The 13,433-nt window shown below is 48.6% G+C and overlaps 2 protein-coding genes across 6 annotated transcripts in view; one reads left to right on the top strand and one right to left on the bottom strand.

The window, feature by feature from the left end:
- LMBR1 (limb development membrane protein 1) overlaps window positions 1-3,628 on the top strand; it is a 134,300-nt gene extending 130,672 nt beyond the window's left edge. For all 5 annotated transcript variants that reach the window (XM_043871948.1, XM_043871944.1, XM_043871945.1 and 2 more), the window contains one exon: window positions 1,762-3,628. In XM_043871948.1, the coding sequence (XP_043727883.1) occupies window positions 1,762-1,847 (86 nt within the window). In that variant the 3' untranslated portion in view covers window positions 1,848-3,628. The remainder of the gene's footprint in view (window positions 1-1,761) is intronic.
- Window positions 3,629-5,639: 2,011 nt separating this feature from the next.
- RNF32 (ring finger protein 32) overlaps window positions 5,640-13,433 on the bottom strand; it is a 46,318-nt gene continuing 38,524 nt past the window's right edge. The window contains exon 8 of the mRNA XM_043871955.1: window positions 5,640-5,971. Within this exon, the coding sequence (XP_043727890.1) occupies window positions 5,777-5,971 (195 nt within the window). The 3' untranslated portion in view covers window positions 5,640-5,776. The remainder of the gene's footprint in view (window positions 5,972-13,433) is intronic.

Here is a 13,433-nt window from a genome sequence, read left to right as displayed (position 1 = left end):
ATCTTGCTAAAGAAGTCTTTATTAAAGTAGTAAGATATAATTTAACCTAAGGTAAAGCTTGTGTATATTGTATTGGCTCTTTGACCATAAGAGGCAGTGGTGTTATCAAGAGTTATTTATGTAGAACATCTAGTAAACAGTTTTCCTAATGTTTTCTGTTACTCTTCGGAATGCTCTAAGGAGGCAATGCTTGATACCTAGAAGAAGATCCTCATGAAGTGTATATAATGTGTGAATGATCTGAAATCTTAATATGATTTCACTGAGAATTATAATTTGATCAGAAAATATAAAATTTAACCATCTCCTTTCTTTTTCTTCTTTTGTGTGTTGGGGGTGGCGGAGGAGGGCTTTTTCCCTCTGCTGCTGTGGGTTGAGAATCACAGAGTCTTTCTCATAGAGCATCTGGCACATGGCAGCCACTGGAAATTCAGCTGCCGTGATGGTGGAGGCAGTGATTATTTCTACAGAAGAGAGACACTGTAGTTTTTCTGAATAGAAAACCTGTGCTCCACCCAGGGTTTAGAAGTAACTCATCAGAATAATGGACCCTGAGGGGGCTTGGTTTCCACAGGGTGTTGATCACCTGGGGGCTGGGCGCTGTGCCCCCTTCCTCCTGCAGCCGGCCTGTGTCAGCGCGCGTCCTCATGTCTGTGTCCAGCCGGAGCTGTAGGTGCCTTTTGTCACAGAGTGGCTCGGCCACTCCTGAAACCAGAACTCTGTGTGTGTGTGTGCGTTTTTGATTGACTTATTTTTTCCTTCTCATTCATCCGTCATAGACAGGCTCAATTTCACTTTTTTTCCATTAAGATATGCAGGTGATAGGAATTTTAAAATTTGGAATGTTGTGTTGGTTTGTGAGGGGTATAAAATTGCATATCAAGTTAGCTAGAAAACTACCTGAAATTTTAGGGGGAAAAATCATCTTATCCAAGCATATTTTTACAAATATCTGAGCCTCATAAAAGTTGTTCTCTGAAAATCTTTTCCATGGATGTGCTGCTTATGTGTTCTTGAATATCTTTGTGCTTTGTTTTGTTAAAGTGCTCAGAGCTTTAATACCAGCTCAAGCCTTAAACATTTCTAGTAACTCTCCTGCCCGTGAAGGCACAGTAGTGCCCAGTGTACCAGGTACACTGGTGAATAATCACTGTGTGATACAGACGGAAAGGAGCACAACTTAGAAGGCAGCGATCGTCTCTTACTCTGCAGTGAAGTGCTGTTTGTGTTCTGTTTGTTCTTTTGTCCTTTCCTTCTGCTTGGTAATATTTTCTGTTGCTTTACTTGCATGCTTAATGTCTTAGTGTGTTTTTCCCTGCATTTTCCTGAGTGTATATGTATGAGTGTATTTTAAAACAAAAATGGGATCATCCTTGTTTCAGGTTTTTCCCCAAGAAGGGCACTCGAGGACTGGGATAAGCTTGCGGGAGCAGGTTCATTAGAAGTTGCTCCTGGGGCTGGGGTGGAGGGCAGGGTGGGGCGGGGCGGGAGCTGTGTGGAGGGCAGGGGCTCTGCTCTCAACGGAGGAAGCTGAGCTGGCCCTGTGGGAGGCTGGGTGAGGGGCGGCTCCTGCATGAGGGGAGGCCTGACTTCCTGCTGGGCAGCTGTCTTCAGCGGAGGCCCTGGGCGCTGCCGGCGGGACACGGAGCCCTTTCATGCTGCAGGGAGTGTGCTACGCGGCAGTCTCCTCAGGAGCACTGCATGTTGTGCCCAGCTTCTCAGCAGTGCATTAGTTCTCACGTTTTCTTCATTTTTCTGCAGGGCTTCATAAACTGCACTTATCAGATACGCCAAGGGATGCAGACACAGCAAAGCCTTCTGCAAATGGGCATCAGAAAGCACTGTGAGACCCCAGCACCACGCTGCAGTCAAGAGCTGAGCACCACACACTCGTGACATTCCCGCCAGTCGGGGCCGTCCCGCTGACTGTGGTCCATGTGTCCGGCCTGGGCCTGTATGTGTCCCCGTCTTCATAGTTTGAGGGCTTGGCTGTCGCAGGTCGTCTCTGTTCTGTTTGCCTTTGTGTGGACCTTGTCGTTCCCAGCCAAGCGCAGGCCCCTCTGGGCGGTGCATCTTCTGGGGGCCATGCTGGCTTGCATTAGCTGTGCAGCTGTGAGGACGTGAGAAAAGGCCACTTTGGGGCTTCTAAGGATTCATTTAAATCTCAGTATACAGTCCATTCAAAGTGTAGACACCTACATGAAAGGCATCCTTCCTTAGTCCTCAGACGGGCAGTTTCTGCAAAAAAATGGAAGTGTATAGGTGTTACTGCAGTGCCTGCATTGAAACTGTAATGGTTGCAAATGACATTTTCTACTTCCTTCAAGAAAAAAACAAAAGCATAGTTCTGACTTATGTTACCGAATATTGACTGGAATTTGAGTTAAGGGAAAAATAGAAAACTCTTCTAAACCTGAGCCTTGGTAGAATGCCACAGGAATCCGTCTACTGTCCAGTGTAATAAGCTATGGTAGGATGTGTTACGTCATCATATTTTCTGACAGTTTATGTGTAAATAATTCAATATTACCTCTCACAACATAGTTGCCAGTGTTGAACACACTTGTAACTTAGATTTTGCCTTACAGGCTGTATGTACGCTCAGTTTTTTTAAAACATTTTTTCAGAAATCCCGTAATTCCCTGTGCTTCTGTGTCCATCATGGAACCGTAAATCCTCTGTGGTAGAAACCCCTTCTTTCACCTTCGGTCACTTCTGCACATGCCAAGTTAAACCTCAGACTTACAAAAGTGATCATTTAACACCAGAACACACAGCGTCAGCCAGCATTCGTGGTGTCGGGACAGTTCTGCAGTGTATCATGACCTCACGCTCATTCGGTTATTAAATTGTAAATAATTATGGGGACAGGTTCTTGACTTCAGGGCCTCTGAGTAAAAGCTGTACCATGGTACTCTGTGTCCCCCTCTGCTAGGTTAGAGCATCAGAAACTGTGCACGCAGAAGTGGGAGGCGGGTCCATCACACGCAGTTCATGTCGTGAGGCCTCTAAATACGTGTATCCACATGCACTGTGTGTATGGCAGTAGTGTCTGTGTTCAGACAAAAGTAAAATTCAAACTGTTGAATTTAAAGGTTTCGGGGAGAGAAATTTATGAAAAATAGGCTGTATATATTTGACATAAAACATTTCCACTAAGAACCAAAATTATAAGAAAAAGTAATCTCAGCTCTATGTGTATACTTCTTTATTTATACCTCTGCATTTCCTTCTGAGTTTCTCTTGTTCAAATGCAGCTTAGGTTTAAAACAAAAGAACATTTTGTGATTCTAAATGACCCTCAGTAAATATAAGCAGTCTAGTATGGGTGAATTTCTCAGCATAAGATCCACATACTGAGAAAATTTATTAAAAATGGCTGCTCTTCAATTTTACTGGTAATTATACCTATTTAAGCATTAGTTGGAGGTTTTGATTTTTACTGAAACTTGCTTGCTTTGAGCAGACCAGGTCAAGGGGAGAAGAGAAAAAAGTTCCTTTAAATAAAAGAATATCACTTTTAACTTACACCAATTTCAGGGCACACATCCAGAAGAGCTTCTGGGTATTTGTAAGATGTCTGAAAATTTTTGAGTAAAGTATTAAACTTTTCAACCTCTGTATCAACTCTTTGCTCATCTGAAAATTTCTTTCCATCAGAGGACTTAGGCCAGGTTTGGATCACTAAGGAGTGAAATGTATAATGGATTTTTTAAGCTCTCATTGGATGCTTCGTCATTGCTGTGTGGAATAGAGGGATGGTTTTAAACCTTGGGTCTCAGACGTGTTCTGTGTGAGCAAATACAGGTTGTTACATCCTCGATCTGCACGTAATGACAACCAGTTGAGACTACAGATACCCCGTGTATTCCCGGTCACATCGACAACCTCGATCCTGAGTGAGACGCTCACTCTAATCGCAGGCGCTTCTCTCAGACACACGCTGGAGGCTGGCGTGTGGCCCTGTGGTGGGGTTGGGTGGGGGGCAGCACGTGGATCCCGGGCCCACAGCCGGGAGCGCCGTGGGAGGGGCGCCCACGAGGCCTTAGGCCGGAGGGCCCGGCGCCGCAGTCAGACACCCGGACTGCCCTGCTCCTGGGCGGGCGGGGTACGTCACTGACAGGCTCAGTCAACGCTCCTCTCGCGTTTTCTCACTTCCGGGAACCAATGTAACGGGGCAGTGGGCACTGCCGTTCTTTCATTCATTGGTTCTGTGGTATTTGAATGTGTTGGTTACACATTTTACACATACAGCATTTGTAATGATCTTTACTGATTTTCCAAGGTATTTCTTAGATTTAAAATTTATTTAGCTTTGTGTACATTCTCTATGAAAATGAAACTGCTGTAAATGTGAGACTTGATGTAAAGACTGTGCGCACACACGTTAGTACCTTCTGTGCCACGCTGAGGGGTGGGCCGCGGAGGAGAACGAGACCTCACTGGTGGTTGTCACTTGGGTGCGTCCGAGATGCAGACACCCCTGACCTGGGGCGGTGGCTCCTGCCCGGCTTTGCTGGGGCACAGGTGACCCCCTGTGGCCTCAGCGTCACCGTGTCTGCCGACGGCACGCTCCGTGGTGGCTCTCTGTGTTGTCGGCACAGTTCAGTGTACTTAGCGTATAAAGGCAGTGCTTGTGATGAGGGTACATGCAGTACTATTTACACTTTTAAAAACTGGTATGATGTTACTTTGAAAATAGTGTTTGGATGCACTGGCAAATAATTTTTGTTTACAGAGTGTTTTGTTTACAAATTGTCAGTCTTGTTTGTTTCTATGAGATTACTTTTAGTGTGACTCTAAATGTCTCAGAAATTAAAGTTTTACAAAAAGTGATTTTATATTTTGGTTTACAAGTACTCAAATGTGTTTTTTTTTTTTTATCTTAAACACCCTCATGGCTGAAACTTAAGCGTACCGGTTACGTTCACTCCAGCCTTACAAAGGGCAATGATTGTTCTGGTGGAGTGGTGAGCTGAGGAGGAAGTGGGTGTTTCCCGTCCTTCTTGTTGGGGAGTTTTTGGTACGTCAGTTTCTTGCAACTTAAAATGATTGAAATCATGTACGTTATGTTATTTATTTGACTTACTTAGATACGATTTCTCTAATTTCTTCCACTGAAGGACCGAGCCACATACCTGACTGTGGTCTGGGCAGCTTAATCCAAAGTCTTTGGAAGGCAAATGCCCTTCACATCTGGTTCACTCACTGACAGAAGCCTCTCCAGCAGTGACTTTCAGACTTCTGACCACAGTGAGAAATCCACTTTACAGTGTAACACACACACACACACACACACACACACACTTCTATACATACAAACAAAAATCTAAGAAAACAGTACCTGCTTTTACTGTGTGTGACGCATGCTGTCATTTTCTGTCCTGTTTTGTTTTGGGGTTTTTTTTTTGTTTTGTTTTTTGTTTTTTTTTAATTAGATGCAAACCACTAAGTCGTTTCCTGGCTGAAAGAATGATGAATACAAAGAATTGTTTTGGCTTTTGAATATTGTTCAGGTAAAATCCATTATCGCAGATACCACTGAAGCAAAAAGATTGAGTATGAAAATTACTTGTTGCACCGCCAAGAATGTAATTAAAGTCAGTAGAAATTGCTGGCTCTAAAACGTGAATTATAAATTTCAAAACGAAGTGATCCATATGTGTTGAAGGAGTAGTGCTGGGAGCTCCTTTTCGAGAGAATTTACTTAGCTTCCAGTCTTTGTAACTCAATTAGGGAAGTTTTTTTCAAGTTCAAGTGTCATCAGGTAGGCAGTTCAGACGGCCCAGTCACTGTGGGTGTGACTTTGGTGTGTGCTCTTCCCGGCGCATGAAGAAGCCTGGTTCTCATGAGCAGGGTCATGGGAGCTGGGCAGAGACAGCCGCTGTGCATCTTCTCTGAGGACCAGAGACACCGAAGGGCCACAGCGTCTGAATGCGGGGAGGCTGATGTCCACTCGTCGGTTGTGAATCTGAGGGAGAAAGCTGTATCAGTTTCTGAAAGAACGGCCTGCCTACAGACTGGGACACCGAGCGTCAGGACTGGGGGGCCCCTGGAGCCGGCGTGCTGACTCAGGCCTCCTGACGCCTGCACTTCTCCTGTGTCGGCTCAGCCGTGGGCGTGAGGGGGAGGTGGCGGGGTTAACCCCCAGCGCCGGGCCTGCCCCTCCCTGGCCTCACCTGCAGTCTCCCCTCCTGCCTCTGCTGCATCTCAGCAGCCGTCCACTTCTCTGCTCTTTCTAGTCCTCACCGTGGCATCTCACGAGGCCTCGAGGTCAGGGACGTGGCGTCAGGAGGTCAGCGTAGCGTCCTTGCTGTCAGCAGCCCGAGACCTGGGCGGTGGGGAGATGCTCACCTCCGCCCCAGAGCTCGGGCCCAGGCACGGGAGGGTGAGGACGTGTGCTGGGGACACAGCCGGCGAGGTGTAGCCCTGGCTGTGAGCGCAGGTCCGTCCCGCTGCCGCCTCTCCTCTGCCTGCTCCAAGTGACTCCAGTCGGGTGGTTCAGAATTTCCCAACACCGGTGTGTTGAGTCAAGCGTTTGGACACTGTCTGCCTTCTTGTCTCAGGTGCGGAAGTGCAGCATGGCCTCAGAAACTCAAGCCAGCTTAGCTCTGTCTAGGTTATGCAGATGGTGTAAGTAGGTGCCTAAGATGTGATTTTAAGATGAGACCAGTTTTATTGTATATAGCTTGCAAAGAGACTTACTGCTTTAAATCAGTAATAACAGCAATACCAGCAATAGGCACTTAAGTAGTGCCTCCCTATGGCAAGTGTTGTTCTAAGCATTTTATATGTGTGTTTATTTAAATATTTGACCACCTAATACAAACAGCCTACTCATTGCAAAAGCCTGATGCCAGGAAAGATTGAGGGCAGGAGGAGAAGGGGCAGCAGGGGACGAGGTGGTTGAATGCCGTCACTGACTCACTGGGCATGAGCTTGAGGAAGCTCCTGGAGTCAGTGAAGGACAGGGAAGCCTGCCGTCCATGGAGTCACAACAACAGCTCATTTAATCCTTATGACAGTCCTGGGAACGAGGTACTGTTAGCATTCCCGCTTTGCTGATGAGGAAGCTAAAGCACAGAGACGTTAAGTAACCCACCCGAGGACCCACAGAAGACAGGATTTGAACCCCGGGCCAGCGAGCTCCTGAGTCCGTGCGCTTCACCAGTTTGTAAACATCGCTTCCCAGATAGCCTTTACTGACCGATGACAGCCGATGGAAGGCCCGTTTCCACAGGGGAGCCCCTGTCCTAGGTGACAGAGCCTTGTAAGATCAGAGCCTCTGGGACAGAGGGACTTGTTTAAAATTGTTCCCTGTTTGTATGGTGCTTAGTGAGGACAGTGAACCAGATAGGAACCATGAGTGAGACGTCAGGGCTTTAAGAATGTGACTTGATCACCTTGGAAGGAAGAGAACAGTTTGGGAAAATTTCTTAAAAATGCTGGTTCTGCTGTGCCCGTCGCAGCTCTCAGCCCTGCGGGTTTCCCGCGGCCCAGCAAGCTCCACCTTCGGGGGGGGGGGGTTTCGGCAGAGCCGCTGGTTCTGGGCAAGCACAGGCTGGGACCTGGGCTCGGAGCCCCCGCTGTGAGCTGAGCAGGGCTGCGGTTTCCTCACGATTCCGCATTGCTTCCCCACGCGTGAGACTGGCAGGACCCACGGTTGTAAAAATGGTTAGGCAGCGGCAGCCATGGTCACCTGCTGCACCAGTCAGAAACTGGGCACCCCACCTACGCGCCGTGTAGCGGAACCCGGGCGGCTTCTCTCCTGCATGCATGTCCCTTGTGCACGGGCCTCTGAGCAGGCCACTGCCGAAGTGCAGGGCCCGAAACATTAGGTGCTCTTACGTGCTAACTGTTATTTTTAATAATTTACTTAAATGTTCTCTCATGATGGCTTGACATTTGTAGGATGATGTCACAGTTAGTTGTAGCAGAGCCTATAAGGAACTAAGGTGAGCCTTAAATTGTTAGCCATGGTCACTGTGTAGGAACAGCTGAGACCACCCCCATGAAAGCCACTCAGCGTTTATCTGGTCCACCTGGGCTTTTCTAAATGCATCCTCGCTGATCCTTACGGAAGTGTCTCAGCTACTGGGGTTGCTTAAAGGCGTAGTGTCTTAAAATTGTGATGAGGACTTTGGAACAATGTAGGCTATGTTGAAAACTTTAAACAAGAAAACATTTTTGAGTCTGTACATCCTTGTTATGTTCTTCTGGTTAAAGTTAAAAGTCGAGATGTGTTAAATTAATTACAGTTTTCTTACGAGGCTTTGTCCTTGAAACAGACGTCAGATCTTTGTCTACAAAAGGCAGTGCAGAGTTCCCTGGCGTCCAGTGGTTAGGACGTGGCACTTTCTCTGCCCGGGTTCAGTCCCCGGGTGGGGGACTGCGATGCGGCAAGGCACGCAGCATGGCTGGTAAAAAGATGGCGCTGACGTCGGATCGTTGAAATGTTCCCGCCGATTTGCCTGATCGCGCTCTTACCTTGCAGTAAGTGTGCCTGCCGCGGTAATTCCACGTGGTCGCTCTGGCACACCAGATGCCACCATGGACTGTCGTGTGTGTATGGAACATCCTTTGCTCATGAACTTCTTTTCCTACCAACACGTAGGTTTACATCATTCCTTGGGATGTCTATATAGTCCTCTTGATGTGTGGGGGCCATATCTTAATCAGCTCCATATGGATCCGTGTCCAGCATATCTCCAGTTTCTAACTGCCATAAAATCTAATGACTAGCTTCCTACACATGCCTCAGTGCACTGCTCTGCTCCCTTTAGGAGGCGGTAATGAAAATCTCCTCTTCCTCTGTCCTCTATCTCACTTCTGGCCACTGGTGTGGGTTTTTTGCTCACCAGCATTTCTCCAGCTCTCTCTGTGGATAACTGCTTGGCTGTCCTACAGTTTAGTGCAGCCCCACACGTGAGGGGCTGTCTCACTGCCTGCCTGCCCACCCCCACTTCAGATGCACATCCTGAGCCCAGAAGCCGTCACGTTCTGCCCAGCCTGCTCCACAACAGAGCCCAAGACCCCTCCTCCAGTCCAGCCCCTTCCAGAGCTGCTTGCAGGACGCTGGGCAGCAGTTCATTCACTGGATGACCTGCTTCCCATAAAGGAAAGGACCCTCCCAGATCCTCCGGTGGTCACAGAAGCTCTCAGGATGCCTTCAGGTGGCGGTTTGTGTGGAGGAGGCTCTGCCCTACAGGCCTGATGGATTAAATGACTGCCGGCTGGTGATGAGCTCAGCTCCAGCCCCTGTTCCCTCCCCGGAGGTCACGAGGGTGGGGCTGACAGCTCAGGCCCTAATCCCAGGGTTGGTTCCCCTGGCGATCCTTGGGGAGTCTACAAAAGTCACCCCAACCCTCCTGCACTGTCGGTGGGAATGTGAATTGGCAGCCACCATGAACAGACACAAAAGCTGGAGCTGCCGTAAGGCCCAACAACCCCACTCCTGGGCTGGTTGGAGAAAACTCCAGTGGGAAAAGTTACGCGCATCGCAGTATTCGTGGCAGCGCTATTTACAATAGCCAGTCATGGAGACAGCCTACATGTGCATCAGCAGCGGAGTGATAAAGAAGATGTGGTGCTGCACACGGGGGTGCTGAAGTGACTGTCACTCATCGCCAACTCTGCCACCCCACGGACTAGCCCCCAGGCTCCTCTGTCCTGCGGTTCTCCAGGCAAGAACACCGGAGTGGGTTACCAGGCCCTCCTCCAGGGGATCTTCCCAACGCAGGGACCAAACCCGGATCTCCTGCAAGGCAGGCAGATTATCATCTGAGCCACCAGGGAAGCCCCTAAAGAATGAAATAATGCCATTTGCAGCAGTATGGATGGGCCTAGAGACTACCATACTGAGTGAGGTCAGTCAGAGAGACAAATATGGCACCACTTACACGTGGATGCTGAAGAGTAGGACACATTAACTTATTTATGAAACAAGCAAGTTCAGACATAGACAAGAGACTGACGGTTACCAAAAGGGAAGGGTGGGGGATAAATTAGGAGTGTGGGATTAACAGATGCATACTACTGTATATAGAGTAGATAAACAGCAAGGATTTACCATATATCACAGGGAAGTATATGCAATATCTTTTGACAAGCTACTGATGCAATGGGAAAGAACTGGAAAAAAAGAATGTAGATAAATACACACACACACACACACACACACACACACACACACACACATATGAATAACCAAATCACTGTGCTACACACGTGTAACGAACACAATTTTGTAAATCAGCTTCACTTGAATTAAATAAAAAAGTCACTTCATTCACATAAGCCCAGGTGTGGTTGAAAGGGACTTGTTATGAATATCAAAAGACACTCTTATCCTCTTATCACTTAGGAAATTCCAAGGGTCTTTAGAGCTCTGTGCCAGAAATGGAGGAAGACCATATGTGTATTCTTATTGTAAGTCACAATGTCACATATTCCTAAAATGAAAGTGTTCAAAGACGATGCACACAGCAAACTACTTCCAGAAAGACGTATCAGCAGCATGTCTGGGACGTGTGCATTTAGCTAACCCTGGATTTTGCCAGTCTTTTAAGTCAATGACAACCTGATGGGCAAAATGTGTTTTTTCTTGCATTTTTAGTAACCAGTGGGGGAACTTTAAAAAGAATTTTTCAGTTCAGTTGAGTCGTTCAGTCATGTCCGACTCTGCGACCCCACGGACTGCAGCACGCCAGGCCTCCCTGTCCATCACCAACTCCCGGAGCTGGCTCAAACTCAGGTCCATCAGGTCAGTGATGCCTTCCAACCATCTCACCCTCTGTCGTCCCCTTCGCCTGCCAGCATCAGGGTCTTTTCCAATGAGTCAGTTCTTCACATCAGTTGGCCAGAGTATTGGAGGTTCAGCTTCAACACCAGTCCACTATTCATATTTTTGCTTATATGGGTTATTAAAAATACTTAGCCCACTTTTACTATCTCTTATCCTTATTCTTTTATAAAATCTATTACAGTAGTAAATCTTTTTGTTGTCATAAATATTTTTCCTGTTTTTTTTTTATCTTGTTCACATTGTTTTCTGCTATATGGAAATCTAAAATTTTGAAGTAGTTAAACTTTACAATTTCCCATGAATTTTTTGCTATCATACTTAGGACTTCCCTACTCTTAAGAGTTTTTAAAATATTTACCGAATTTTGCCCCAACTCCTTTCATTGAGATGTACCTCGCATACCGCATGTCAGGCTGCACCCCACAGGCCTGCAGGCCCTGTAAACTGCCCCATCACAGGACTAAAGAAAGAGGCTGGCGGTGGCAACAGAGACCTCAGGGGTTTGTTGGACCAGAGATCTTACCTCTGAAGCAAGCTCCTGGAGTGACTCTTCAGGCCGCCGGGTGGAGGGTGGGGGTGCGTGTCAGTTACAGGGGATGTGGGTCAGTTACAGGTTGGCCCTGGGGGGGGGGGGGCGGGCAGTATCAGTGACGGGGGTGGACGTCAGTTACGGGGGACATCAGGCTGGCTGGGATCAGGAAAACAGGAACACAAAGGAGCCCCTCTGATCAGAAGCTTAGGGTGCTCAGTAGCTGTGGCTGGCGGGCAGGCGTGCCGGCAGTAACTGGTCAGGCTCTGTGAGGAAGAGGGAAGGGTGTAGGTGAGTAGACTGCAGGTGAGGCAAGGACCGGGCCAGCAGGGAATGGACTGAGAGCAAGAGGATGGCCATCTTGGGGGGCCTGACCACACACCATAAAACTCACTCGCACGGTGTACAGTCCATTGGTGGTTAGTGTTCAAAACCAAAATTCAAGTAAATCCAGGGATCTGAAGGCTTGATTAGGTGGTTTATGATTCGGGCAGCATCTCGTTCTGCGGCTAGAGGGAGCATGCAGGGGTTGTACAAGGTGGAAGGTGTTTGTTTATAGGGAGGGGGCAGGACAAGGGGGATTAGCCAAAGAAGAGGAAGGAGCATTGTTAAGCCAAGGCATCTTTTGGGAAGGCAACGGCAAGGATGCCATTGTGCAGACTGCCTCTTCCTCTCTGGTGGGTAGAGGGGGCCCACACGGCAGACCACCTGGTGAGGACCGGGAGACTCCAGACCAGTGGGTCGAGGTTACATTTCTGGTGGTGGCCGAGACTGCAGGTAGGTCAGGGAGGATGGGCTTTAGCACCGGTGATACTAGTGACGGCTTAGGGCCTGTGGTTGAGTATATTCTCAGGGTTCTGCACACACCACCATGTAAATCAATCCCAGCACACTTCCATTTCCTCAAACCGACCTACGGTTTTGAAAATTTTGTTGATTTTTGCCTGCACTGGCTTTTCTCTGGCTGCTGCGGGCGGGGACTGCTCTTCTCTGCCATGTGCAGGCGTCTCTCGTGGAGCACGGGCTTCAGTGGTTGGAGCTCCCGGACTCTAGGGCCCAGGCTCAGTCACTGATGAGCACAGGCTTAGCTGCCCCAAGGCATGTGGGATCTTCCTGGCCCAGGGATCGAACCTGTGTCCCCTGCGTTGGCAGGCAGATTCTTAGTGACGGCACCACCAGGGAAGCCCAAACATAAGCACGTTGAAGGCTTCGTTTGTGGGAATCAGTCATCCTTTTCCCGCATTTCTTTTGAGGAGAGGAATGTGATCGTGGTTGTACCGAGGCTGTCACTTGCCACACACCGCTCTCCTACGTGCCGAGCAACACGAGTGTGGCTTCCCACAGGCGGCCATGTCCCTGGCCCCATGCAGTTCAGGGGCAAACGAAAAACCGTGTGGTGTGGGGGGCCCTGAGAAGATGGCTGCAAAGAAGCGGGTCTACCAGGAGAAGCACCGTGGACGTGATGGGGCGTTACCCCTGGGACTCCAAGCCACTTCCAAGAGTGAACTTACCCTCAAGAGGGACAGTTGCAGGACCTGGGTGCCTGTTGGGGGCACACCTGCCTGCCCGCCCTCCGGGGGCTCCCGAGGAGAGAGGGCCGCCCCTCGGGCACGCAGGCCACCACTGTCAGCCTGCTCTGAGCCCCAAACGCGGCTCCCGCCCATCAGCTTTGTTTCCCCACGAGACTGCTGTGGGCTATGACAAATCGTACAGGGAACAGTCTGTGATCTCAGAGCCTTCTCCATAAACCCAGTGTCCTTAAGAATCGGGCTGAGGTCTGAACTCTAACCCAAAGCTCTAATTAGTATTTCTCACACTGTTGTGAAGGATACGCGCCTCTTTTCATGGACTGAACACCAGCCTTGTGTCTTGAGTTACAGATACTCAGACGTCCCCCTCACTTCTCGGGCCCTGGTCAGGGACTCATTCTCCTCTGTCTCCGCCACACGGCATGGTGACGTCACTACATACGCCTGGCTTAGAGCGTGGAGGATGCACTGTTTTAGACATTAGCATTCTTGTTGGCAAAGAATATTCTTGTTCACAAGACATCCCAGAGATGCTGGATCAAATCTTTAGGTCAGTTAACACTATTGCTTC

The sequence above is a fragment of the Cervus elaphus genome, chromosome 18 (genome assembly GCF_910594005.1).
Source record: "Cervus elaphus chromosome 18, mCerEla1.1, whole genome shotgun sequence".
In the NCBI taxonomy this organism is placed as follows: domain Eukaryota; kingdom Metazoa; phylum Chordata; class Mammalia; order Artiodactyla; family Cervidae; genus Cervus; species Cervus elaphus.
This window is presented reverse-complemented; position numbering and strand designations above follow the sequence as displayed.